Raw genomic sequence first — 24,180 nt, forward strand, 5'->3', positions numbered from 1 at the left:
TAATTTAATGTATTTTGTGTGCCAATTTTTATTGCAATTTTCATAAATAAGTCAGATATTTTAAATTAATGAAATCATTTTTAATATTCATATATTTTTTTCTGGAAATGAATATGATAGTTTCATATACTATCTTGAATAATTAAATAGGCACATGATTAGGGACATTGGATTATTTCTGATATTCATATACTACTTGGATATGATTTTCAATAAATATTCATAAGCATAAATAAAAATAAGAAGGCAAATGATTTCTTTGTCAAAAATTATGGATAAAGAAAACATACAAGTGCTCCCTTGAAATGCAGAAGATAATTTTATTGAATCATATTTTGTTCTGATATTTTGAGGAAATTCTCTTCACTGGTTCGTGTGATTGATTATGTGGAAAACATAATAAGCATATTTTCTGCATCTATTCAATATCAAGTTTCTAGTTTGAATGTTAAAAAAGCTTATTTTTCCTCATTGGCCCAAATATTTGATGAAAACATATGTATTTTTTGGGATGAACATAAAAAATACATGATACTAAAATATGGTGTGTTGAGATCAAATTCTACGCAGTAGACTGCAAGAAAACCACTCATCATATTGATCAAATTTGGATCAACTAATTTATAGTTGATCTAACAAACTTAGATGACGGCATCTCCTTGTGCGGAAATGATGATGGTTTCTTGAGGCTTGGAACAAGATAAAGAACTCTAAATGATTCGCAGCAAAAGACTTAAATACAATCGCAATTGAATCAGTAAAACATTGAAATGAATCAGATGCACAGATCATATCTGTGATTTCTTGGATCCTCGAGCAAGACGAGTTGAGATGCTAATGTGAGCAAACTATAAACATATTCACACAATCCTTGGCATGTCAAGTCTCCTCCTTTGCCTCAACGAGCTCTGTTCAACCTCCATCGCAATCATGACGTCATCCCGAATGCATCGAGGATAGGGTGGAGTTGTAGGAAAAGGGAGAAGAAGGGGAAGGAGCCTAAAAAATTCTGGCCTGGGCTAATTTCTTTTTGGGACTTCCCCTATTTATACTAAGCGGGTTTTTTTTAAGCACTCCCTAAACTTATGCATGTTAAGTTGAAATTTAAGCTCCAAGTTTATCGTTGTATACTTCCAACTTACACAATAACTCACGATGGACTGTTTATTTAACTCTCTAGAGCTGCTTATGGTGAGTCGAAGATCGAACACAAGGAGGGGGGGTTTGTGCCTAAATTAGAAACTTGTTTGCAGGACCAAAAGTTGAATTGAATAGTGAATCTTAGTTGACGATTTAAACTAATGAAATTGAACTAAATTTACTAAAACAGTAAATGGTGATAATAGGGTTCTAAAGCTGAAAGGAATCCCAAACTACTTAATAATGAACATAAAGATTCGTATTGCTCGGTTCAACACGAAGATCAGAATAACGTGACTACTCAGATACTTCTTGCTACCTCTTCGGTGGTGCTCCTCAACCAGCCCTTTCTTCAAGGCTCCACACCTTACGCTTGGAGCTTGGCGGGTTCATGAACGTGAATCAGCACTGGGCGAGGAAGGATTACCGAACGAGGACAGTGTTTCTTTGCTCTCTTTCTTCTATGCTTCCTTCCGATCTCCGCTGCAATCCCGAATAATCCTCTTCGTTCCCTCCCTCCTTGTCTTCTTTCTTTTCCCGCCTTTCTTCTCTTCCCCCTTTTTCAGTCGTTTGATTTTTTTCTTTCATAAGCAGCCGTCGCATCTTCTTCCACTAGCTCGGGCTGCATTCTTTTCCATGCGTCTCTTTGCATAGATGAGACATTGACTATGTGAGTTCACGCATGATACAATCAAATAAAATACAAAGAAAATCTGATGCTAAAATAAAGTACCAATCTTTCTATTCTTAGAAATCAAGTTTAATAATTATAATAAAAATATTTGTCCTCGTATTACTCCCCGTATCACCATGCTGACTTTATCCCCTTGTGCTGACCCTTCTGTTCTGGTCGAGCATGCTGCCTGCGAGCTTGCTACTCCACTCCACTTGAGAACCTGCTTTTCTGTTGCAGCAACCGGGAGCCTTGCGAAATAACACACTATCAACGAATTCGAATTTCCGATTCTTCTAAAATTCATAAGCCTGATCATCTGTGGTTAATTTAGCAAAAAATGATATAAACTCCAATTATTTTATGTAGATATAGCTTAACTAAAGTCTCATATTGGATTATTTCCGTCTTAGATCATGCATATTTCAATGCTATCAATGCATATCCTCCAACGTCCAAAAGACCAATTGTGTATTACCTCTAGACCCCTTTATCAAACTAGTTAAAGACTCTAGAGGCCCATTAACCTTTACTGACCTTCAAAATTAATTAAATTATATCATCATATAGATTAGTTAATATCAAATTGACTTAAACCCATCAATAGGTTGAGTCTCCAACCAATGGGGTGTCAAGCTACACCTCATGCTCTAGAAGATATAAAGGAGCATGTATGGACTCACTCATGGAACGTGTTTGTCATCTGTTACTACATACGTATAGTCCCTCCTCCACTTGACACTCATAGGATGACTCAAGGTATGGTCAAATTCTAATTGGCCATTTGAGTCAGAACTATTGCGTTCAAAAATCATCATAGAACTCCGCTCAGATATTTCATTACCTTATCTAAGGACTTTGTTGTCTAATCCATCTTCCTTGAGTCGTCTCCTCTTATATTGAGGGTGGACGATCTCCTCTTGAGCGTGCAATCATCTTTTTCAACTTCTTGATACACCTGAACTAAGACTATTAGAATCTTAGGATTGGAGACTTGTTGGCCATAGTCAAAGTACAATAGTTTGTCCGTAAGACGTATTTGGTGTCTCAATTATAAGGACCAGTTACACAACTGTGATATAAATCAACCTGATAAATAGTTTAGTATAATTCCATTTAGGGATTAGTACATGTCAATTAAGTGTACTCTTTCCACTAAAGAGCACCTACTATCTATCCTTAGTGTCTCTAATGGAAATATATGTGGTCGGCAAGCCAATCACACTTTCCACATCTCGTTCCATGTTCATTAATAGAACATATTTATCATGGTGCACGTATGATGCTTATAATGAAGTCCGCGAAAATATGATCTGACTTAGTGAATTATGATGAGATTGTTATACACATATCACATGTCTTTAAGCATGTGTTCTAAACATTCCTATTCGAAGGATACGCGAGAAGAACATCCAAGTAACCAGGTAGAATAGCACTCTCTAGCCTCACTCATATGATGAGTATGGCCGGTCCCGTAGCCATTAGTGTGGAGACACTAAGGATAAATAGTGGGTGTTGTTTAGTGGACAGAGTTCAGTCAATTCCGTATGAGTCCCTGAATGGTATTATACCGTCCTAACAATCAGGTTGATTCACATGATGATAGTGTAAGTGGACCTAACACCTGAGACACCAAATGTGTCTTGTGGACAGACAATTGTACTATGGCTAGGGCCAATGAGTCTCTAATCTTAGGATTCTAAACAGTCTTAGTTCGGGTACATCAAGAAGTTCACGAAGGCGATTGAGTGATCAAGATGGGATCATCCACCCTTGGTATAAGAGGTGACAGCTCAAGGAATATGATGCGATGAAGTCCTTTGGCCAAGGCAGTGAAATATCACAGAAGAATTCTCCCATGATTTTCAAATGCATCAGTACTGATTCAGATGATCTATTAGGGTTTGACAGTTGACCATACCCTAAGTCATCCACAGAGCATCAAGTGGATGAGGGATTATACCTACACGATAACCAATGACGAATAGGTTCCATGAGTGAGTCGATACACACTCCTTTGTATCTTATAGGACACGAGGTGTAGCTTGGCACCCCATGTGTCGGAGTTTTGACCTATCGATTAGGTTAAATCGATCCGACATTAATTAATCTATATGATGATATAGTTAATTAATTTGGAAGGCCAATAAAGGTTATTGGGCCGCTGGAGTCCCTTACTTGATTGATACATGGGTGATAAGCCGAAAATAGGGGTGAAAATTACGCAAATTTTTAGCCCTTGTCGTTGTGAATTTTTGGCTTATGCAATAAAATTTATAAAACTCTACTTAATATGTATAGTGATAAGTATGAGTGTCATCCAAGGGAGGCAAGTAGGAATTTCAATTTGATTTAATTTTTGGTGTTTTAGATCCTAATTAGAGTGAATTTGATCTTCAATGAGGATCAAGTCACCCTAATTAGGTGAGAATTTAGAGAGGGGGGTAGGAGAGATGGGAAGATTAGAAGAATTAAGAGCTCTAAATTTCCTTATTTGATCCTAATTAAAGGATCCAAGAAATCATTTAGAGAGGTTGAAAGAGGGTTCTTAAAATGAGTTGGGTTGATTTTTCAGATTGATAATTCAGAACTAAAATGGGGTAAATTGAGACTTCTAAAAATTAAAACTAAATTTTTTATAATTTTCTTTTGTAATGCAATTGAATGCCCAGGTAAAATTCCTCAATTTCTCCTCTCAATCCTAATCAGGGCTTGTACATGCCGCTCAAGCCAAGCGATTTAGAAGTTCAGACTAGAATGGAGATGAAGAAACAAACAACTTAACCTATTTCATTCAAAATGCACAAAAGTTTGAATACAATGAAAGAAAAAAATACCAAAACTGTTGATCCAGGCTGGGACTCCTCTCTGTCTTGTAGCTGTGATGAAGCACCCTCCAGAATGAGCTCCCCCTCTCGAAATTTAGCTTTTATACTTAGGTTATAGGGTAAAAATCACCATTTTACCCCCGTTTAGTACTTAATATTTATCTATCAATGTAGGCTAGATCTGAATGATCTAACCGTACAGATAGAAAGAGGAGATCAAGACGAACAAATCCATAAAAAAATCATCTCAATCGGACTTCAGGATCAAAAGTTATTAATAAATCAATTTTAAACCAATTTAATCCATTGGATTTAAAATTGATTTATTTATTAGTTTCGTTTTTAAACACGCAATGACGTGTCGCTCTCTCATTGGCTGGCGCATTTTGAATCCTCCTTTTTGCAGAAAAGTCCTTAAAAAGCCTGGAATTGCTTTTGGACGCCGCCCAAAAGTAATTGCGTATATGCCCCTAGCGCACTCTCTCTCCTCCGATTTCTCCTAAAACATTAAAAATATATAAAAAAAATTGCAATAAAACCCTGAATGATTTTAAATAGGATCTTTACGCCTGCCGTGGCGACCGAGAGCTGTTTTCAGGGTCTTTTTGCAACGAAACGTTGCAAAAAGGCCCCAAAAAGTCTAGAAATTGCATAAATACATTTTTTTCTCTTATAAATATGCCCTTTTTTCATAGAATAAATGCATTTCTTCTTGAAATAAATCCCAGAAAATTCCTAAAAATTCGTAAAAAATTCTAGAAAATTCTAGAAAATTCTAGAAAATTCCCTGATTAATTCCCATGTTGATAAATGTCGAAATAAACTTTTGAATGTCCCATTTTCATCCAAAAATAATTATTTCGAGCTTCAATAAATCCTTAAAAATTCATATAATTAACAGAAAATTAGGGAAAAATCAGAAATTACTTGGAAGCATTATTTTTGTGTAAATATATGATAACAACCCAAATTTAAGCCTTTTAAATGCATAAATCATGCTAATAACATGAAATAAAGACCGAAATTAGGGTGTTATCAATGGGCCTAGAGGGTCACACGCAAATAGTCTTTTGGACGTCAAAAGATGTACTTAAGTTTTGGGGGTTTTTATGAAAAACATCCACTTAGTATAAATAGGGGAAGTCCCTGAACAAAATTCACCCAGGCAAAAATTGTTCAGGAGTCTTTTCCCTTCTTCTCCCAACACCCTGATGGCGCAGCACCGCCCGCAACCCCGGACGCGTATTCGGAGTCATCACCGCCACCCCTAACATCACAACCGGTACATGTTCAACCCGCCTGGCAAGCCAAGGCGACAGTACGTACGCCTGGATTCAAATATTCCGGGTAGGGGCACCTTATCTTCATTATTTATTTCGTGTTTTATTTTGCGTCTTAGTTCGTTATCGTCAGAGTTGTCGCGTCATTTTGAACTCTGCTACAAGACAAGTGTAACGAGGAAGATCCATGCTATAAGAATCCTCCTCGCCGTATCTCTTTCTCCCCCCCTCTTCTTATTTGTTTTCTTGTATGTGTTTGGGACATCAGTTGTGAGGCATCCACGTTCACCTATAAAAGGGAACGTTGGATGCCCTAATCGATACCCTTTGTTGTTTTGTTGAAGAAGGAATTTGGAGAAGAGGAAGGGCCCTCGTATGTAGAAGAACGGAGAGGAAAGGAAGAGTATAGTAGAAGAGCAAGGGAAGTGGAAGGGAAGGTCGTCGCCGCCCTGCCCCTGGACGCTACCAGGATCACGCCGCACGCGGCCTCGCCATTCCCTTGTGCTCTAGCTGTGCCGCCGCATCGCGCTACGACGCCGCGCCGCCATGCCGTGAATGCGCAGCCGCGTCGCGCACGGCCACGGTACCGCGACGCGCCAACCACAGTTGCCGCATACGCCACCAGACAAACCGCAACCTGCCAACACGCCGCCCGTGTTGCGCCCAGTTGCATGGCCGCATCCCGACATCTCGCCACCATAGACGTTGTGCTCGTCACTTGGCATGCCCGCAGTCCGCCGATCTCCAGCGCGCGTAGCCCGCGCTTGTGCGACTACATCTCTTGCGACTCACCGCCTCCACAGATACAGACAATTGCCTACCACCCGACTCCGCGTTCTCGTCTACTTCATCGAGACTCGTTCTGGTCTCCTAGTCCTGACGCCCACGACGCCTCCCTGCCCACGGCCGGGAACGTTGTCACAATCCTTGTTGGGCACCCGTCACTATCTCTGCCCACAATGCTAACCCGTCGTAGACAACCTGCATCACTGACACCAACTGACACCGCTGCATCCCGCAAGCACCTCGCTTTCCCCAACTGACGACGCCTCTGACGTGCTTGTGGCGCTGCCGCGCCGTGACGCGGCTCGTGCACTCAGCGTTGCATCGCGCCCACTGCCCACACCGGCTGTGCCGCACCGCGCCCTCGCCGAAGCGCTTCGCCAGGCCGCGCATCGCCGCTCGCCAGCTGCCCGCGTATGCTGCTGCTCGGTTACCCCGTCACCGCATTCCGGCAACCCCGTGTAACAGAACCACCGCCTGCCACTGCTCGTGACGCTGAAGACACACCTCCGAGGCCCTCCGAGATTGAGAAGATGAAAACTGGACAATCACGAGGTATGGCGTTCCATCCAGTCTCTTATCTCTTACATTATACTTTTGGTTGCCTCCACCGCGCTCGGGTTAGATATAGGTGAGTGTGACAGGTTGAGTGAAACCTATTATACTTTCGGTTGCATCTAGAGCGTCATACCTATTTGGTACGAGCCGGGGCCGCCCATCCCGTGCGAACACACTTCAGCGGGAACTCTCTCGTTCGGCGCCATCGCGTCCTTGTCCGGCCCAGACGAGGGTCAGGAGGTCTACCCCCATCTCTAGGCGACCCCATCGACGTCCTAGAGGTTGGCCGCTCCTTGCTTGTCGGCAGTTGTACGTACTAGACACTCTACGCTCATGCATTTCATCGTAGGTCTTCCTCGTAGGAAGCCGTGTCGGACGACCTCCTCGGAGTCGTCGTGCTCAACATCGAGTCCAACACCTCGCTGACGGCAGGGCCTCGTCCCTGACGTTGTCCTGCATCACACCCCCTCTCCCTCCCGATGTGATTGGGACGACGTAACAACTCCGACGGAGAAAGAACGGGGCTCATCAACGAGAAGGAGGAGATTCGACGTGTCGAGGATCGCTTGGATACGTCTAGAGGCTAAACACGTGAGCAGCTTGACTCGGCTCACTTCGGGATCCAAGAACTCACGGATGCGATCTGTGGAAAGGTACACCGTTTCAATGATTTTATCAATGTCATTCGATTCGTTCAAGGCTTCTGTTGTGAATCGTTTTGATTTGTTCATCCAGATCAAGGCCTCTAGAACTCAAAAGTCCCCACACTAATGGGTATTGTATTGTCCATACTCATCATACGAGTGAAAATAGATAGTGTTATTTTATCTGGATACTTTGATATCCTTCTCGAGTATCCTTCAAATAGGAATATTTAAAATACATGCTTAAAGGCTGGTAATCTCCGTATTATAATATCATCATACTTCACTAAATTTGATCATGTATGCATAGACTTCATTATAAGCATTACACATGCACTATAATGATTACATTTTGACTAAAGAGAAAGAACCCCTCCCCATGTTGGTGTAATATTTGATCTCTTTCAAGATCTCATCTTCATCTTTCCCTATGTTATCAACATCTAGGGTAGCCTGGGTTTCACCATTATACATGCCACTGTCTAAATCTACCATTTACTAGTGTACCTGCTTGCATATCTACCTCTCTCAACAGTGGTAAGATCATATTACGTGTATGCTTTGTCATTCATTGGTACGTATTTGCTGCCATCTCTGCCGCATTAACGAAATAGTTAGAATTGTACATTCCTCTCACTCCATCTGTCAGATTTCCCCATATCACGAGTGTACAAAATCACAAATTAAGAATACTTTTTGCTAGAAAATTCTACAGAAAATCCTAAATTATTATATTAAATTTGGATAAATTAGGTTAAATAGGGTTAACATTATAGTTAATTCTTTAAAAATATAAAAAATATTAAATAGAAATTAACAAAAATCACGTTTTCGATATTTTTTCACACGATTTCAAAACTTACTTTTTCTATGATTGTAAGGATAATAATGAATACTGCTCTAGAAATCAGATAATTTAAGTGACATAATTAACATTCATGGTTTACAAAAATAAAACAAGGACTCGCAATTTGACGGATGATGAAATCCTATAGTGGATATGTATTTTGGTTGTAGTGAAACTTTCATATGTGTATGGTGATCTTCTAGTGTGTTGGACTAGGCATAATAGATGTGTGGTACAAATCTTGAACAATCAATGTGTTTATGCCAGTCATGCTACCGACATGCAACATTGCCCCCATTTGACAATAGGCAGAAACTAGTGAGTGACATAAGGCAATTCTTAGAGTAATGTGGTCTTTTGTTAGCACTGTTAGACGCTTTGGTGAGTGAGCTCACACAAAGTACATACCACCCCATTTGGACCCTCACATAAGATGAAAATTTCTCTTCGCAATTGGTATTTGAAAATCCTATCTAGAGTATCCTTCATATGGTTTTACATGTGCCAAAAGCCTGGCTACATGCCATCAAATGTCCAGATTGGTCATCACCTTGTCTCTCACTATCATTCCACAATGGATCATATGTTCTTACACATAATGAAATTTCTATGAGATGTTAGGTAAAAATTTTAAATTAGGCTCCCTACGTTCTGGCTCATCACTCTCATAATGTTGTGATGAACCATAATTTGGGTAAAATAAGTTGTTTTAAGTCTTTGATTTATGCAAAAATAGTTTTTCCTTCTTTAGAATACGGTATCTTTAGATGATTTATATTTTCTAGGTTTTTAACTATTTTCTAAAGAAAAATCTAATAAATAAAGAGAATTATTTTAAATAAATGAAATAAATATTTGTGTTGTTTATAATAAGTTTTAATAAGAAAACAATTTTAAGGAAAGATAGAATCTTAGGCTGCCTTCCCGTAATGAAATTGCGATGGAAATGTGTAGTTGACTAAAAATGGTATAACTTTTGCTAAGGGAAGAACGTTTTAGTGGCGTTTGATGTGTTAGAAAGCTTGAGAAAATGGTGAGAAATCAAACTTTCAGGAGATCACGCAAACCTTTTTGTCAATTCCCTCAAGTGACAAGTGATTATATTTCTCCAAGAATCTTGATCACCCTTGAACTATCTCTCCCACAATCTTGTATAACAAGAATGGATTAAATAAATATGATGCACTAGGACTCCAACAACAAGTTTGTAGCAGAAATCAAGTAAAATATATAAAGAGAGAGAAGAAGATATTAAAAAAAAAATGATCTTACTCTCCTAGGCATTAAGTTAATTTCTAAAGGTTTCAAGGGCTAGGATTACCTTATTTTCTGCCCAGATCCATGTTCCATCCTTCCCAGATTTGAATACAGGCCTTCAAAATGCAATATATGGTTTAATTCCACAATTCTTGCTTTTCGTTTACCTAGTTCTCAAGGACGTTTCAATGGACTTCTTGACTGGGCTTCTAGTGTCTTAGACCTCTTCTCATTATCTATGAGATGGCTTGGGTTTCTCGTTTCCTCCTATTTGTATCCCAAATTCACCATTGTATTTACCAAAGTCCTTTTTTGAAATAAACCTACAAGAAGATGTGTGAAATCCACTTAACTCAAAGGAGTCAAGTGGGGTTATTCTAAAATCTCTAAAAAATAGTACTTTGGAAAATAATAAAACATTTCTCATTTTATCCTTAAATGGTGAATAATGATATTTAAAATATAAGAATATGCAGTCAAAGTAATAAAATTCATCTAATTTTATGCTAATATGCTGCAAGAGTGTTTTACACATAATTTTGATTGACTACATGCACAAGATAATATAGAACAGAAACCCATTTCTCTGGCCCATGAGCAAGTTGTGGACTAAAATGGAGATTCTTCTAGAAACTGGAATGATCTTCAAGAAATTTCCAAGAGACCTACACAATCTTCTGATATATTTTTCCTCTTCTATTTCCTCTAACATATTAGTCTTATGCCAATATATGTAGACTATCTATGCCACACATTTTCAATGGTGCATTTCTTCAGTTTTTCTGGTCCAACATCTTCTTGAGTCATATAAAAAACATATTCTATAGGTCGTAGAATCAAAAAAAAATTATTAAGGCCTTTGATAAACTCAAATAAGGGTATTCATTTTCATGCATTATTCATCTTAAATCTCCTAAAAGTAGGTACAACATTGCCAAATAATGCTTATTTTGTATAGTAATGAGACCATGCCTTTTCACTTTCCCAATGATTAAAAAGCATATATTTTTTACTTAATTAATGTTTCCATCAATGCTTTGACATGCATTTCATAATTTACACAGTTTGGGATTTACTTTTAAGAGGATTTGAGGGATATCTCTAACCCCCACTTGACTCATTGAGTCAAGTGGGATATGAATCTAACGATTTCCCTAGTGTGTTGACTCTTCAGGTCAAGGTTGACTTTTGATGGTCATAAAATTACAAAATTTTATGGAGAAGTCAAAACAGGAGTCTTGAGGCTTGGGACAAAATTTCACGTCAAAAGGAGCAATCAATAAAAAGATGCATGCTAACCAATGGAGTTGTCTCAATCGATAGGCTTGGTATAAAGGAGCTTGAAGGAGACCTTCTAGAACGTCCTTGGAGGCTTCTAGGTTGATCAAGACACATGAGGATGACTCCAGCTGGCAGATCCTGGTTGGAGGAGAGCCCAGGGTCGAGATCCAGCCCAGGATCCATGAGGTGGAACCCATCCACCCATCCATTCCGGCCCAAATCCAAGGGCTAGAGATGACTTGTAACTAACTCTAACCAACTTGTTCTTTTCCCTCCAAATTTGACCTGGAGTGAAAGAATCTGGTTGGTTGGGGTCTGATCACCTGGATTGAGGCCTCAAGAACTCAATCCAGGATATTCATCCATAATCCAACCACTAAGAATGGCTAAAACAAACACATGTACCCCTATAAAAGGGCCCCCCTCACCCTCCTTGAGGGCATCCAAGAATTCAGTATTGTTTTGTTCACTTTATTTCTTTCTTGAGCTTGTTCCTGTGTCCACCTTCATTCAGAAGGTGCAAGGAGTCTTCTAGAAGCGTCCTGGATCTTGAAGCCAGTTGGTAGGAAGCTGGAGCAACAACCTTGGCCCATTGGGGTGTGACAAAAAGGTTACGTGCTTCTTTTTACCCTATCTCCTTTTAGAATTCTCTTAAGCTTCTTGGCTCCTTAGGCAGATAGCCAAAGTCTCAAGCTTTCCAACGCCTACTCACACATGTCAAACCGATATTTGGAACTCCAGATATCGTTGTTTTGGTCCACCGCACGTGAGAGGACCTCCGCGCGCGCGACCAGTGGCGGAGCGATGAAGCCCAGCGCACAAACAGCAGCGGAAGCGCCAACATTTGTGCGCTCTCTCCCCCTCTCCTTTTCTCACTCAATTAAATTCAGAATTTTTTATCTCTCTCTAGAGACGATAAAAAATTCTGAAAAAATTCTCAAAAATCATTCTTGGTCTAAGCTTCCTACGGAAATTTTTTCAGACTTGGTAAAATTCATATCATCTATATTAATTGAACATAAACCTGCTTAATCACTAAAAACATTCCAAAACAGGGTTTATGCAAATCTTGAACTTGAAATACTAATTGAAATTCATCCTAACTAGTTACCTAACTCCTTGAGGGATTGACCCTTACTAAAATACTACTAGTAAGGAAATTAAATTGTTGATTGGTACTTAACTATCCTTACAAACGACTTAAGATCAATTTTACCCCTTAGCCTTGCAGGTTTCTGATCTTTTTTTTATCTTGTAATAGTTGTTTCCCCAATGTTTAAATTGTTTTTCACGAATTTTAAGCCCACGTGTAGCCTTGAAGAATCATTGTGAGCTATTCTATTTTATGAGAAACCTATTAATTGCCTATGAGTGATGTCTGTATTAGAGAATGATGTCCTACTTTGGACTAAAGCACAACCCCCTTCTGGACTCGAAGGTCGAAGAAGCTAGTTTTATGGACACAGAACTTGGCTGCTTCAACTACTTCAAGGCTAGTAGATTCAAGTTGTGTTTACATCTTTCATGTGACAAGGCTGCATCAGTATGTAAATTCTCCACCTACATATCATTAAATCTTACTTGGTATGGGATATTTGGAAGAAAAGAAAGGTATTTTATTTAATTGGACAACCCATGCATGCACATGAAGTTATGTTTTGAGACAAATAGTGGCCAAGGAAAACCCAAGACCTAGTAGTGCATGTCGCGTGATGACCACATCATATATGACCTAGTAGTCACCTTCAAGCAAAAGCATGACTATTTTGTGGTTTGTGATATTATAGCCATTGCCTCATGGGATCTTGAATTTCAACATGGATATATACATTAAGATGAATTCAAGAGTGATAGGTAACGAATGTATCTTATGCGACAGCTAATGGAGCATCATTTGCTTTCTCATAATTTTATGGAGCATCATTTGCTTTCTCATAATTTTATGATACAAAAGATAATCATGTTCACACCAGCACCTGACTAGTGTATGAAAGGACATCATGAGGTATAACATTTCACTTACTACTGATAGATAATATGTAGTCTTCAAGCCAAATCACACAACCGTTTTTACTTAGGTTCATTAAATAAAATTCTACTTCATTATTTGATTGTGAAGCTTATCATGAAGTCCATGAATACATGCAATGACATACAGTGATCACTAGTTTTTAAACGTGTATTCTAGACATTCTTATTCAATGGATTATAGAAACCGACATCAAATTATCTTTGATAGAATATCACTATCGGATCTTACGTTTACTATAAGTATCGTTGATCCTATGACCATTAGTGTGGAGACAGTGTGGACAGACGGTGGGTGTTCTTTGGAGAAAGAGTTCATTGAATTGATCCATATAAATCACGTAATGGTATTATACCTAAATGTCAATTACGTTAATTCATGTCACAGTTGTATAAGTGATCCATTGACCTCAGATTACAAGGAGATATCACGAATGGACGACTATGTTTTGACTATGACTTATGAGTCTCTAATCATGGAGATTCAAAAACATTTAAGCTCATATCTATGAAGAAGTCCACAGAGATGATTGTGGTCAACACAGGATCATTCACCCTTGGGATAAGAGAATACTGACTCAAGGAAAACGATGCATCCAAATCCATGGCTAGGATGGTGAGTATGTTGGAGAAGGTATTTTCTAATGATCCCCGTTATGCATCGATACTGAGCAAATTACAGGTTAGGGTTTGAATATTAATCATACCCTAAGTCATACATGAGTCTCGCGTGGATGAAGGATTATTGATGCCGGACGTCGTCACGACGTCGTCCGGTCGTCACCGAGGGTACGGACTCGGTGTCGTATCGATAACTAATCGGACTCACGTCGAATGACATCGTCCGATGGATGCGGAAGAACAGGGGTAGAAGACGATATGAATGGATGAAGTCCTAATATTGTACGTGCGTGCGCTGACGAGCAGTGAATTGCCGTTCCAGAAAAATGACGGGTCGCCTTAGTGAAGCCCGACTGGCCTCCTGAACCTCGCCCGAGAGGGCCGTGGGCGAGTACGTCACCGAACGGGAAACTCCCGCTGAGGTGCTCACACACGATGGGTGTTCAAGACTCGTGCCGGACGGGTAAAGACTCTCGTGAAATATCGTCGTTGTCTCAACCTGTCTCACGCTCACCTATCTAACCCGAGCGTGGAAGAGGCGAACCGAAAGTGCACTGAAGAAAGTAAAGGACGTAAGGGGAGCGGGTGAGAGGGGTACCGTCGTCGCGCTGGCGATCGATATCCGGGGTCGGAGGTCCAGAAGGAGAAGCGGGGGTCCGGAACGACGAGCAGATGCTAGCGAGGGTGCGGTTGCAGGAGCAATCGTCGCCGGCAGCCGCTCAAGCGTTGACGGAGGAGTCCGATCGATGCACGCAAGACGCTGGAGCCGTGGTCGAGTCGGGAAACCGCGCGTTCAGAACGCCTACCGAACGGAGGGGATCGCCGCAAGTGGAATGTGGAGGAGGTAATGGGCGGTGGTGTTTCGTCGGAAGATGGTCGAGATGAAGTTGAGTAAGGGGGGGGGGGGTTGCAACGGAGTAGCGGTGGAGAGTGAGGGTACAATGGTGTGGGCGCGGGTTCGCTTATGGGTGAGGGGGCACGAGGGTCAATGGGGTTAGGCCGTGTGGATGGAAAAAGGTCAAGGGGTGTGGAGAGCGTGACTGGGAATGCAGGAGGGATGTGATTCGCGGGGCAAGATGCCGGGAGAATCATGAAGAGGGATGGTGGGGCGTGAGAAGAAACGAGGGGCGGATGTCGGGCGGGCGGAGAAAAACTGCACGGCGGCAGGAGAAGGTGAAACGGCAAGGGCGGAGAGTGCAGCGGCGGGCGTGAGAAAGAATGGAGGGAAAGAGGGGTAGACGGGGGTAGGAAACGCGGGAGGTGCGGAGGCGGAGGCAGTGGCAGTGGCTAGGGGGAATAACGTGACGGAGATGGACGATGGAACGGCGGGCCACAGATCTGCCGCGGCAGCGCGGAAGAAGAAAATGAAAGACGCGGGAGGGGGGGAGGGGAAAGGTAACAGGGCGAGGGTGCTCGGTGACGGGACAGAGGGAGGAGGGGATGGCGTGGAGATGGCGGGAAGGGTCCGGAGGCGATGCTGGCGGCGGCGGGTTGGCCGGGGACGGCGCCGGCGGCGTTAAATTTGCGGCGGCGGTTGGGCGGTGAACGGCGACGGTCGGCGGCGGTGGAGACGGTCGGGCGGCGGCTCTTCTCTCTTTCTTTCCTTATTCTCCTTCTTCCTCTCCTTCCTCTTTTTCCTCTTCCTCCTTCCTTCTTCCTTTTCTTCTTCTTCTTCTTCTTTTTCTTCTTTCCTTCTTCCTCTTTCTCACGATCGTGACTCTTCGACTCCCACGTTAGAAAAAATAACTTCCAAATCAAAGAGTGGTCTTGGACGCCCACCTCTTCCCATTATATAATGGGTGAAGGTGGGCCCCCTTTTAACAACAAAGAAAAAGATAAGAAAATAAGAAAAGAAAAGATAATGGGCTTGTCAGGCCCATGTGAGGGGAAGATGTCCTCATATGGGCTCTTCCCCTCACTACACGACGACACGAAAGACACATTGACGGAAAATAAAAGATGTAAAGAGACGACAGATAAGATACGAAACGAAAGCGAATGGGAAAAGTGGGCTGCTCCGATGATAATGTGCGCGTACGTCATGCCGAGTATTTGAACTCGGGGTCGCGCGTTGCTGCGGCGGCTCGTCGTGTCGGCTGGACACGTGACGGTGGCGGGCTCGATGACGATGGTGGCTCCTCGCGATCTGGCTCGATGACGTCCGATGGCTCCTCGCGTGCTGGCTCGATGACGTCCAGTGATGCTGCGCCATCAATTATACATGTACTAGGTTCCATAAGAGAGTTAATAGACTACTCAATATTTTTTATAAAGCACGAGGTGTAGCTTAAACTATAAATTGGGTTAAATCGATCCTCTATTCATTATTCTATTTCTTCATATAGGTAATTAGTAATGTTGGTCAATAAATATTATTGGGCCTTAAAGTTGTTAACTAGAACGCTATATGGGCTAGAAGGCCAAACAAAGAAGACTAAAAGGATGTTGGACAGTATACTTTATTTCGAGGTTTTTTTTTAAAAATTTTAAATAAGTATAAACAAGGGGCAGCACCCATTTTAGGTGCCTAGGCAACTCAGATCTGGGCGCCCTTCCCCCTCCCCCTCCCCCTCCCCCTTCTTTCTCCTTTCTCTAGTTTCTCCACTCATTCCAAAAGCCTCTTTGATGGTGAGAAGAATCAGAAGTTCTTCAAGAGTATTCACATGTCATAGAAGAGATCTAGGAAAACCTTCTAGATGTGCGGATATCAGTGTAAGCCGAGCAATTTGTCAGCTTGAATAAACTCTCCCCAGAAGGAAGTCAAGGGTGGAAATGGTTCTCCAAAAGGTACTCATTCTATTACACATTTCATAGATTATTTATGAAAGGTGTGAGCTACACCCGTCTCTGCATTTCTTTTTGTCGTTAAGCCTTGTGTAATGGCTACAACATCCTATGTAATTATACCGATGATAATAAAATGTCCTGATATTTTACTAAGAGCCTAGGCCACACAACCTTAAGCACTTCAAAAAGACTTTTGTTGTCTAAGTGAAGTCTGCTCAACATTCCTGTTCACGCATTGAGGTCAACACACATTCAATCCGAGCACTGTTCTTAGCTTCAGATTTGAGGGGGTGGCAGTGTGGCATAGCTGTAGGTCACCAGGATAAATAGCTATTCTTCCAATTCATTTATATGTAAAGTTCATACTTATGATATTTTGTTTTTGGTTTCTGGGCTATTTCACATTGTGCAAAGGTTGAAGAGGTTTATGTAGGGTTTTAAGCAAAGAAAACATGGGAAGAGACCATTGAAATCCAGAGATGGAGCGGGCGTCGTCGATTCTCTTCTCGGGGGTTCGTGTGGATCGTAAGAAGTTCGCCGCCGACGTCGCCATTTTCAAGGTACGAGTTGTGTTTTTCGGTTGTCGACCATCTTTTGAATGCGATTCGACAGCAAACTGCGCTTTTTCAATTTGCAGAAGTGCGAGATAAAAGAAGACATTGATAGGGAGTCAGTTTTTGTTCCGGAACGCGAAAGTTCTGATCTCAAGGAGGAAGAAGGGAATACGGCCGCTTTCCGAAGGGGCAAGAAACGGAAGTTTCAGAAGAAGAGCCACGGTGATTGTTGTCCCGGACTGAAATCTTCTTTCCCTAATTGTTCGAGCCGAATTTAATCTTCTTGATTCTCGAACTGATATTTTTTTTTAACTTGAACAATTGGTCAACAAACTTATGTGTAATTTGACTTCGGATGCATCGTTAGAAACTGTGGATGGAATCAGCTTGTTTGGAAAGCAGGCTTCATTGGTCTCATCATCTGATGACAAATTTCGTAAAAAGAATAAAACGATTTCTGAGCAAGAAATTGCAGCTATGAAGAAGGTTCAGAGGCAGATCGAGGTAAATTTGGTTTCTCGATCTCGACTGTGGTTTCCAGTATTTCGACAGTTTTTTTACCTATTGATGGATGCAGTTTTAATTATTAACGACGTATAAATCTTATTGCTTTTCAGCACGACTCGATTTTGAGAAAGAAGTATGGTGTTCACGTTGCTGGGCATGGGGTTCCGTCACCCTTGGAGAACTTTGAGGAATTGAGGTCGAGGTATAATGGAATTTAAACTATAGAAAAGGAATTTCCAAGGTTACTACGAATATCTTTTTTACTGATGAATAAATGATTTATAATTTTCTTGGTTGAAGTCGTGAAACCGTGGAGAATTAGTGTGTTAGAACGTATCTTCTTCTTTCTGATTCAGTAACTTTCTCTGCACCATCGACGTCCAAAACACGAGGCAGGACTTGTAATTTTCATAAAAAATGGAATTTTATTTATCTTTGATTTAGTTGGATATGTATCATCCCTCATATCCATTGTTAATTGGAAACGGTTTTTTCCTGTTTTAAGGCTAAAATTATGCTCAATAATGGCAGTATGTCCCAAAAAACTTCATTTGTATTATTTTTCTGCTGTGTAGTCTTCGGTATTTGTGACATCAGTGTCATTATTTGGGGGCAGGTTTGGCTGTAAATCTTTTCTGTTGCGTAATCTGGCAGAACGCGGTTTTAAGGAGCCAACGCCAATCCAAAGGCAGGCTATCCCAGTGCTTCTCTCTGTATGATATCTCCAAAGGCAGCTCTTTTTTTGGCCTATATTTGCCTCCAATTTATAAATCATTCATGTACATCTTTGGGATTTTATTTTTGCTTTTTTTCTCATTGCTTGCTTTTATATGCGTTTCTTTTTAAGGGCCGTGAATGTTTTGCGTGTGCCCCAACTGGCTCTGGAAAGACGTTGGCTTTTTTGTTGCCTATTATCATGAAACTTAAGGTGAGACTCAGTTATTTAAAATTCTGTGCAAACTGCTATTTCCATTGGGGAAATCACGGTTATTTTCTCCTCTGTTTAATCAGCATGGATCTAAGGAGGGTTTGAGAGCTATTATCCTCTGCCCTACGAGAGAGCTTGCTGGTCAAACAAGTAGAGAGTGCAAAAGACTCGTAAAGGGAAAGAAATTTAACGTAAAGCTTATGACAAAGGAGCTCTCCAGAAGCAATGATATTGAGAAAATGTCCTGTGATATTCTTGTGTCCACTCCTCTTCGTTTGGACTACGTTATCAAGAAAAAGAAACTCGACTTTAGCAGGTGTACATCTTGTCCTCTGTGTGGTCTTTTAGATCTCATGAATAAGTATTTTCCATTGATCGTGAATATATTGTCAACGCCGAATCATCAATTTTTCGTTTTTGGTATTATTGTCATCTTTCACTAATGGTAAGACTTTTGCATTTATTATTGAGGTGAAACAAGTAAATGAGCTAGCACATCTGAGTTTTATAATTTTTTGAATTTTTCCTCTGAACTAAGAAGGCAGTGGTACAGTTTAGATTTTCTCTTATTAAAGGTGTCACTATGCTTCCACTTCCTCAGAGGGAGATGAGAGTGATCCTCCTCTTCAACGAGCCCTTATTCCTTCCTCAATCCATCTTCCGATCTTCTGCTATATTCTTCTCTTTGAATTGGAGCTGCATAGTATTGCGAATTCAATCCTCGTCTGGACTCAGAGTATATCAATTTGGTAATTCTACTGTTCTTTTTCCTGTGGATCCTATCTCTATTCTTGGGAAATTGGGCGTGAATCGCTATTATCATGAGGAAGTCATATCAGTTTGTTGAACCGTGTACTGAACTCTATTGGGCACCTTGGAGGAGTTCTCTCTCTCTCTTATTTTCCTCTCTCTCTCTCTTAACTATATCCCACGTGTGACCTTCTGTAAGTGGTCACATGTGGGACATTCATTTTAATGCTATGTCACACGTGGGAGCCTTCTTAAGTGGTTCCCACGTGTGAAGTTGTAATGGAGCCTTTAAAGGCCTCCAAAAACCCTAGCCGAAAAAAAAAGGGGCTTAGTTGGTTTTCTTTCCAACTGTCTAAGGCGCCGCCCAGTGCAGGAGCTCTTCCTTCTCCCTCCTTTCTCTCTCTCAGTCCTCTGTATCACCTTCCAACACAGTTTACCAGGTGCCATTTTGAAGGAATCATAAAAAAATTATTTGCTGTAATCTTCATTGTCAGATGCTTCTTCGTTATCCAATGGGTTGGAATGAAGGAGTCGACAATTTCAGTGGCCCAGGGATTCTCTTACCTCCTGTTCGTGTGATCTATTTGGCAGAATTAGCAAGGGTTCAGGAAGGTTTATCAGTCAAAACTGTCGACACAGAAGACGGAACAGGAAATGCAGTCTCTAGTCCAATGTAATCTCTTCAGAACGACCTGTGGAGAAAGAGCATCATTTTGTCGCCCTATTATGTATCCCTCAGAAGCTTAAATTTAATGGATGAAACCCCGGTCAGTGGAATCAATAGCAAGCCTAACTCCTCTGGTAAGAGTTATTCCTGACCATTTGACGCCTCATGCATTCTTCAAGGAATGAAAGTGTGTGGATGCATTGACTTATGGGTGGCTCTTCAATGCGACGATGATTCTTGTTCCTGTACACTGTCAAGGAATTATGCGAGAAGATACTGTCCAACTGTGGGAAACAAAACGTCTGGCTTGTTCATGGATTGACTGTCAAGGTGCTCAACTTGTCCAGGGGACCAGTCCATAGTTGACTATTAATGCCCTGCGAAAAATCCAAATAGGGAAGAGAGGATGTGGCCTTTTCAGATCCGAATCTATGGGTTCATCGTAGGGCTCATACCTGAAAATGAAAATATCAGGAGTCAGATCTTGTATTGAGAGAAGGACCCGGAGATCACCTTAGAAACTTGTTTAAGAATTACTTAGGATCAAGGTGTTGTTTGACAAGGTGTAACCTGTGAAAAATCCAACTAGGGAAGAGAGGATGTACACCTTTCAGATCCGCCCCTATGGGTTCTTCGTAGGGCTCAGACCTGAAAATGATAATATTAGGAGTCCATCATATAAATTTTTTGACAAGGTGTTGGGCCTGAACATTGGACGTATTATTGAAGAAGGTGGGACTTCTATTTTCAGAACAGTAATTAACCTGCTTCTCAAGGGTAGCAAGCTACCTCCGGGAAAGAAGCATATGGACTCCTGATATTCAGAAAACAACTTCATGAACAGAATTCTTGCTTGAGTAGCTGATGATTCCCTGCCATGGCCTACTGATATCTGTGCCTCCTTCAATCTCTGTGAATGCTGTTCTCTCACCAGGCTCGCCGTTCACAGCTCTCCGCTTAATGCAGCTTTGGTCTTGCACGATTCCCTTCTTGAAAGCATGGTTTCCCGCTTGATCCCCCCAGTCGTATGCTCAGCCTCCTTTATACTTCCGGTCCTTGGAGGTAGTTACTCCCTTCTTTAGTTGGTTCCCCCAGTCGTATGCTCAACCTGGTTCTTTAGACGTCCTAAAATTTGTTGTTTTCCTCCCTCTGCTATGAACATTACCTCATTTGTATCCATTCTTCCTTTGATATCATAACAGGTTTTTGGGTATAATGGATGTAGTGATGGGAAAAATGTTTCACTTGTTTACAAGCATGGAAACATTCGCGGACAAACATGAACTGAAAAAATTGAAGCGAACAGTGTCCGCCATGGTTTACCAATGGGCTAAGCATTCAGATATATGTTGCAGAAATTCCTGCAGCAACTATATTGAGTCTTGTCTCCATGGTCTCCAGATCTAGTACAACAGGGTTGCGAAACGATGCTCTGTTGGAATTCTCTCCAAACCCAGCATATGGTGGCCAATTTTTTTTGTTTAAATGTATGGTTCTATGATATGTTTTGCACTCCATAAATATTATCAACCAGGATTCTATATTTGCATTTTTCATGAGATAGATATTCTCTTTATTTCACGACAACTCATGATTGCTTGCTCAGAGATAAAGAAGAGACAAGGTTGTTGATGTGGACTTTTAAAAAATGCAGAGTGGAGTTCCTCGTTTTGGACGAATCGGATAAGCTGTTTGAGCTAGGTTTCGTAGAGCAAATTGATTTGATCGTCAAAGCTTGTTCCAATCCATCCATTGTACGATCTTTGTTCAGTGCTACATTACCGGACTCTGTTGAAGAACTAGCACGCTCAATTATGCACGATGCAATTCGTGTCATTATTGGCAGAAAGTGAGTACAATGGTTTTTATCATTAATTTTTTATAAATGTACAAAACACAACCGTAGAGAAGATTTTACGTATAGCCAACGCTGATTGATTGGTTGGAACAGAAATTCGGCCTCGAGTCTGATCAAACAAAGTCTCTTGTTTACTGGAAATGAGAAAGGGAAGCTAATTGCGTTGCGACAAATATTTTCAGAGGTATATCTTTTGTTATTGCTTTTTTTGGTCGAGCGTCTTCAAATAATGTTAAAAGCTTGAGCTGCTATTTGGTCCGTTGGAAATTCATAAGCTTTTCACTCTATATTTCATCAGCTTTATTCAAATGTTTATGTTTGCTAATAGGTGTTGCAGCGTTAAAAGTGAAAATTCCACGTGTTATGCTTGTGACTCTTAAGACTTTTTGTTAGTCAAAATTTTTCTTGAAAATTTATAGGATGGGGTTTAGTTATGTTGGATATTTTTGGAGATTGTTTTTAAATTTCACTCCCATGGTGATATTTTTTTTAAATAATCCCAAAGTGATCTTCGCCCTGGCATTTTGTTGATACCTTAAAAGATTTGGGTTGTGGGACTAAGTTATTTGATGTCAGGTTATCCAAACCGCGCTTTTAGATTGGAGGTTTCTGAGAAGATTTTTTTTTATTCCAGTCTCTGAATCCTCCCATACTGATCTTCGTCCAAAGCAAGGAGCGAGCAAAGGAACTGTACAAAGAATTGGAGTTTGATAACATCAAGGCAGACGTCATCCATGCTGACTTGAATCAGTTGCAGGTACTAAAAACGACATAGATTGAGATAATTAAAACTCTTTTTTCGGTTCCAAAGAGTGGAACAAAAACTTGTTTTGCAGAGAGAAACTGCAGTTGACAACTTCAGGGCTGGCGCCACATGGGTCTTAATCTCTACCGATGTTGTTGCTCGGGGCATGGACTTCAAGGGGGTCAATTGTGTTATCAACTATGACTTCCCTGAATCAGCTGCAACATATATTCATCGGATAGGTACATGATCATATCTTAATTGCTACATTTTTTTACAGGAAGGGTCACTGATTTGTTATATGATTGCTAATCTCAATCTTAAAAAAGCTACGTTTTACATGCCTATTGGTTCTTTTTTAAAACAATGCCTATTGGTCATGTATTTAAAAATCATATAGATTATTAATTTCAGGTGATCTTCCCTCTTTTTCTTAAAAGAATATTTTTTTTACATGCCAGACTTGCGCTTCTTGGGGTCTAATCCGGAACGCTACATGACGTTTTTCTAGCTGTTTTGTCCAATCAAGTTACTGGTTTTACTAGCTGTGTCATTAATTTTTTTCCTTGTGAGAAGGTCTTAAATCAGTAATTACTGTTTAGGACGTTCTGGAAGAGCGGGGAGGGAAGGCGAGGCGATAACATTGTACACGGAGGAAGATGTTCCATTTCTGAGGAATGTGGCCAATGTGATGGTTGCTTCAGGATGTGACGTACCGCAGTGGATCCTCTCACTGCGGAAGCTGAGAGGAAAGAAACACCGCCCTCACCGAGACACCATCTCCTTGACAATGGAATATGATGAACATCAGTGAGTCCTCGACATCTGCAACATGATTTGCCTGATTATTTTTCCCCTTTCAGAAAATAATTGTATGACTGCCCTCTTATTTAAGAGGGAGCTCGGGTTCGGCATATCTTGGACTTGATATCTGATGATCTAGAAGGCCTTTGCCACCCAAATTTTGACGAATATTTTATTTGTATCCATCCATGGACTCCTTTCTATAAATTGACCCCAAAACTAATTAAAAAATCTTTGGTTTTTCTCCAACAATGGTTATCTGCAAGAAAAACCTCCCCAGATTATTCAGTTCATGAATAATCTGGGCTTCAACACAGATGCTCAGGAGTAGATCGTCACATGTCATTGTTCTTCTGACTCAGACAACGGAGTCTTCATTATTAAAGACTCGTGTCTGAGTCAGAAGAACAAGACCGTAGCTGATCGGCCACCGCCAGACTCCTAGCGTCGGACTCCATTCAAATTCCTTCAGTTAAATTTATAATACACTAACATCTGTTCCTATAAATACCTGTGTATACTTACTGATCGGTGTATAAAAACATTCTCCAAAGTTTCTTTATTTCCTTGGTTGTTTTCTCTTCATTGTTGTTACCATTTTCTTAGATGGTACCATAGCATGCTCCATCGGGATCTGAAA

At 40.9% G+C, this 24,180-nt stretch overlaps 1 protein-coding gene and 1 long non-coding RNA gene across 3 annotated transcripts; one reads left to right on the forward strand and one right to left on the reverse strand.

Moving 5' to 3' along the window:
- Positions 1–9,674: 9,674 nt before the first annotated feature.
- On the reverse strand, positions 9,675–15,693 carry LOC144714642 (uncharacterized). Its single transcript, XR_013584416.1, has 3 exons — positions 14,539–15,693; positions 10,075–10,333; positions 9,675–9,901 (listed from the first exon to the last, which is right to left on the reverse strand). It is a non-coding gene; the product is annotated as an uncharacterized LOC144714642 (long non-coding RNA).
- An 896-nt stretch (positions 15,694–16,589) lies between these two features.
- Positions 16,590–23,723, forward strand: LOC144714449 (P-loop containing nucleoside triphosphate hydrolases superfamily protein). 2 transcript variants are annotated; one of them, XM_078589197.1, is made up of 13 exons: positions 16,590–16,727; positions 17,149–17,287; positions 17,365–17,503; positions 17,649–17,785; positions 17,899–17,990; positions 18,405–18,501; positions 18,636–18,716; positions 18,800–19,032; positions 21,788–21,982; positions 22,085–22,175; positions 22,626–22,748; positions 22,828–22,978; positions 23,339–23,723. In XM_078589197.1, exons 2-13 carry the CDS (start codon positions 17,207–17,209, stop codon positions 23,548–23,550), a joined length of 1,632 nt encoding a protein of 543 aa, XP_078445323.1. In that variant the 5' UTR covers positions 16,590–16,727; positions 17,149–17,206; the 3' UTR covers positions 23,551–23,723. The 2 variants fall into 2 exon arrangements, with proteins under 2 accessions (XP_078445323.1, XP_078445322.1); XM_078589196.1 differs by lacking the exon at positions 16,590–16,727 and having other exon boundaries at positions 17,118–17,287.
- The last annotated feature ends 457 nt before the right edge of the window (positions 23,724–24,180 follow it).

Source organism: Wolffia australiana, chromosome 17 (genome assembly GCF_029677425.1).
Source record: "Wolffia australiana isolate 7733 chromosome 17, ASM2967742v1".
Taxonomy (NCBI): Eukaryota; Viridiplantae; Streptophyta; class Magnoliopsida; order Alismatales; family Araceae; genus Wolffia; species Wolffia australiana.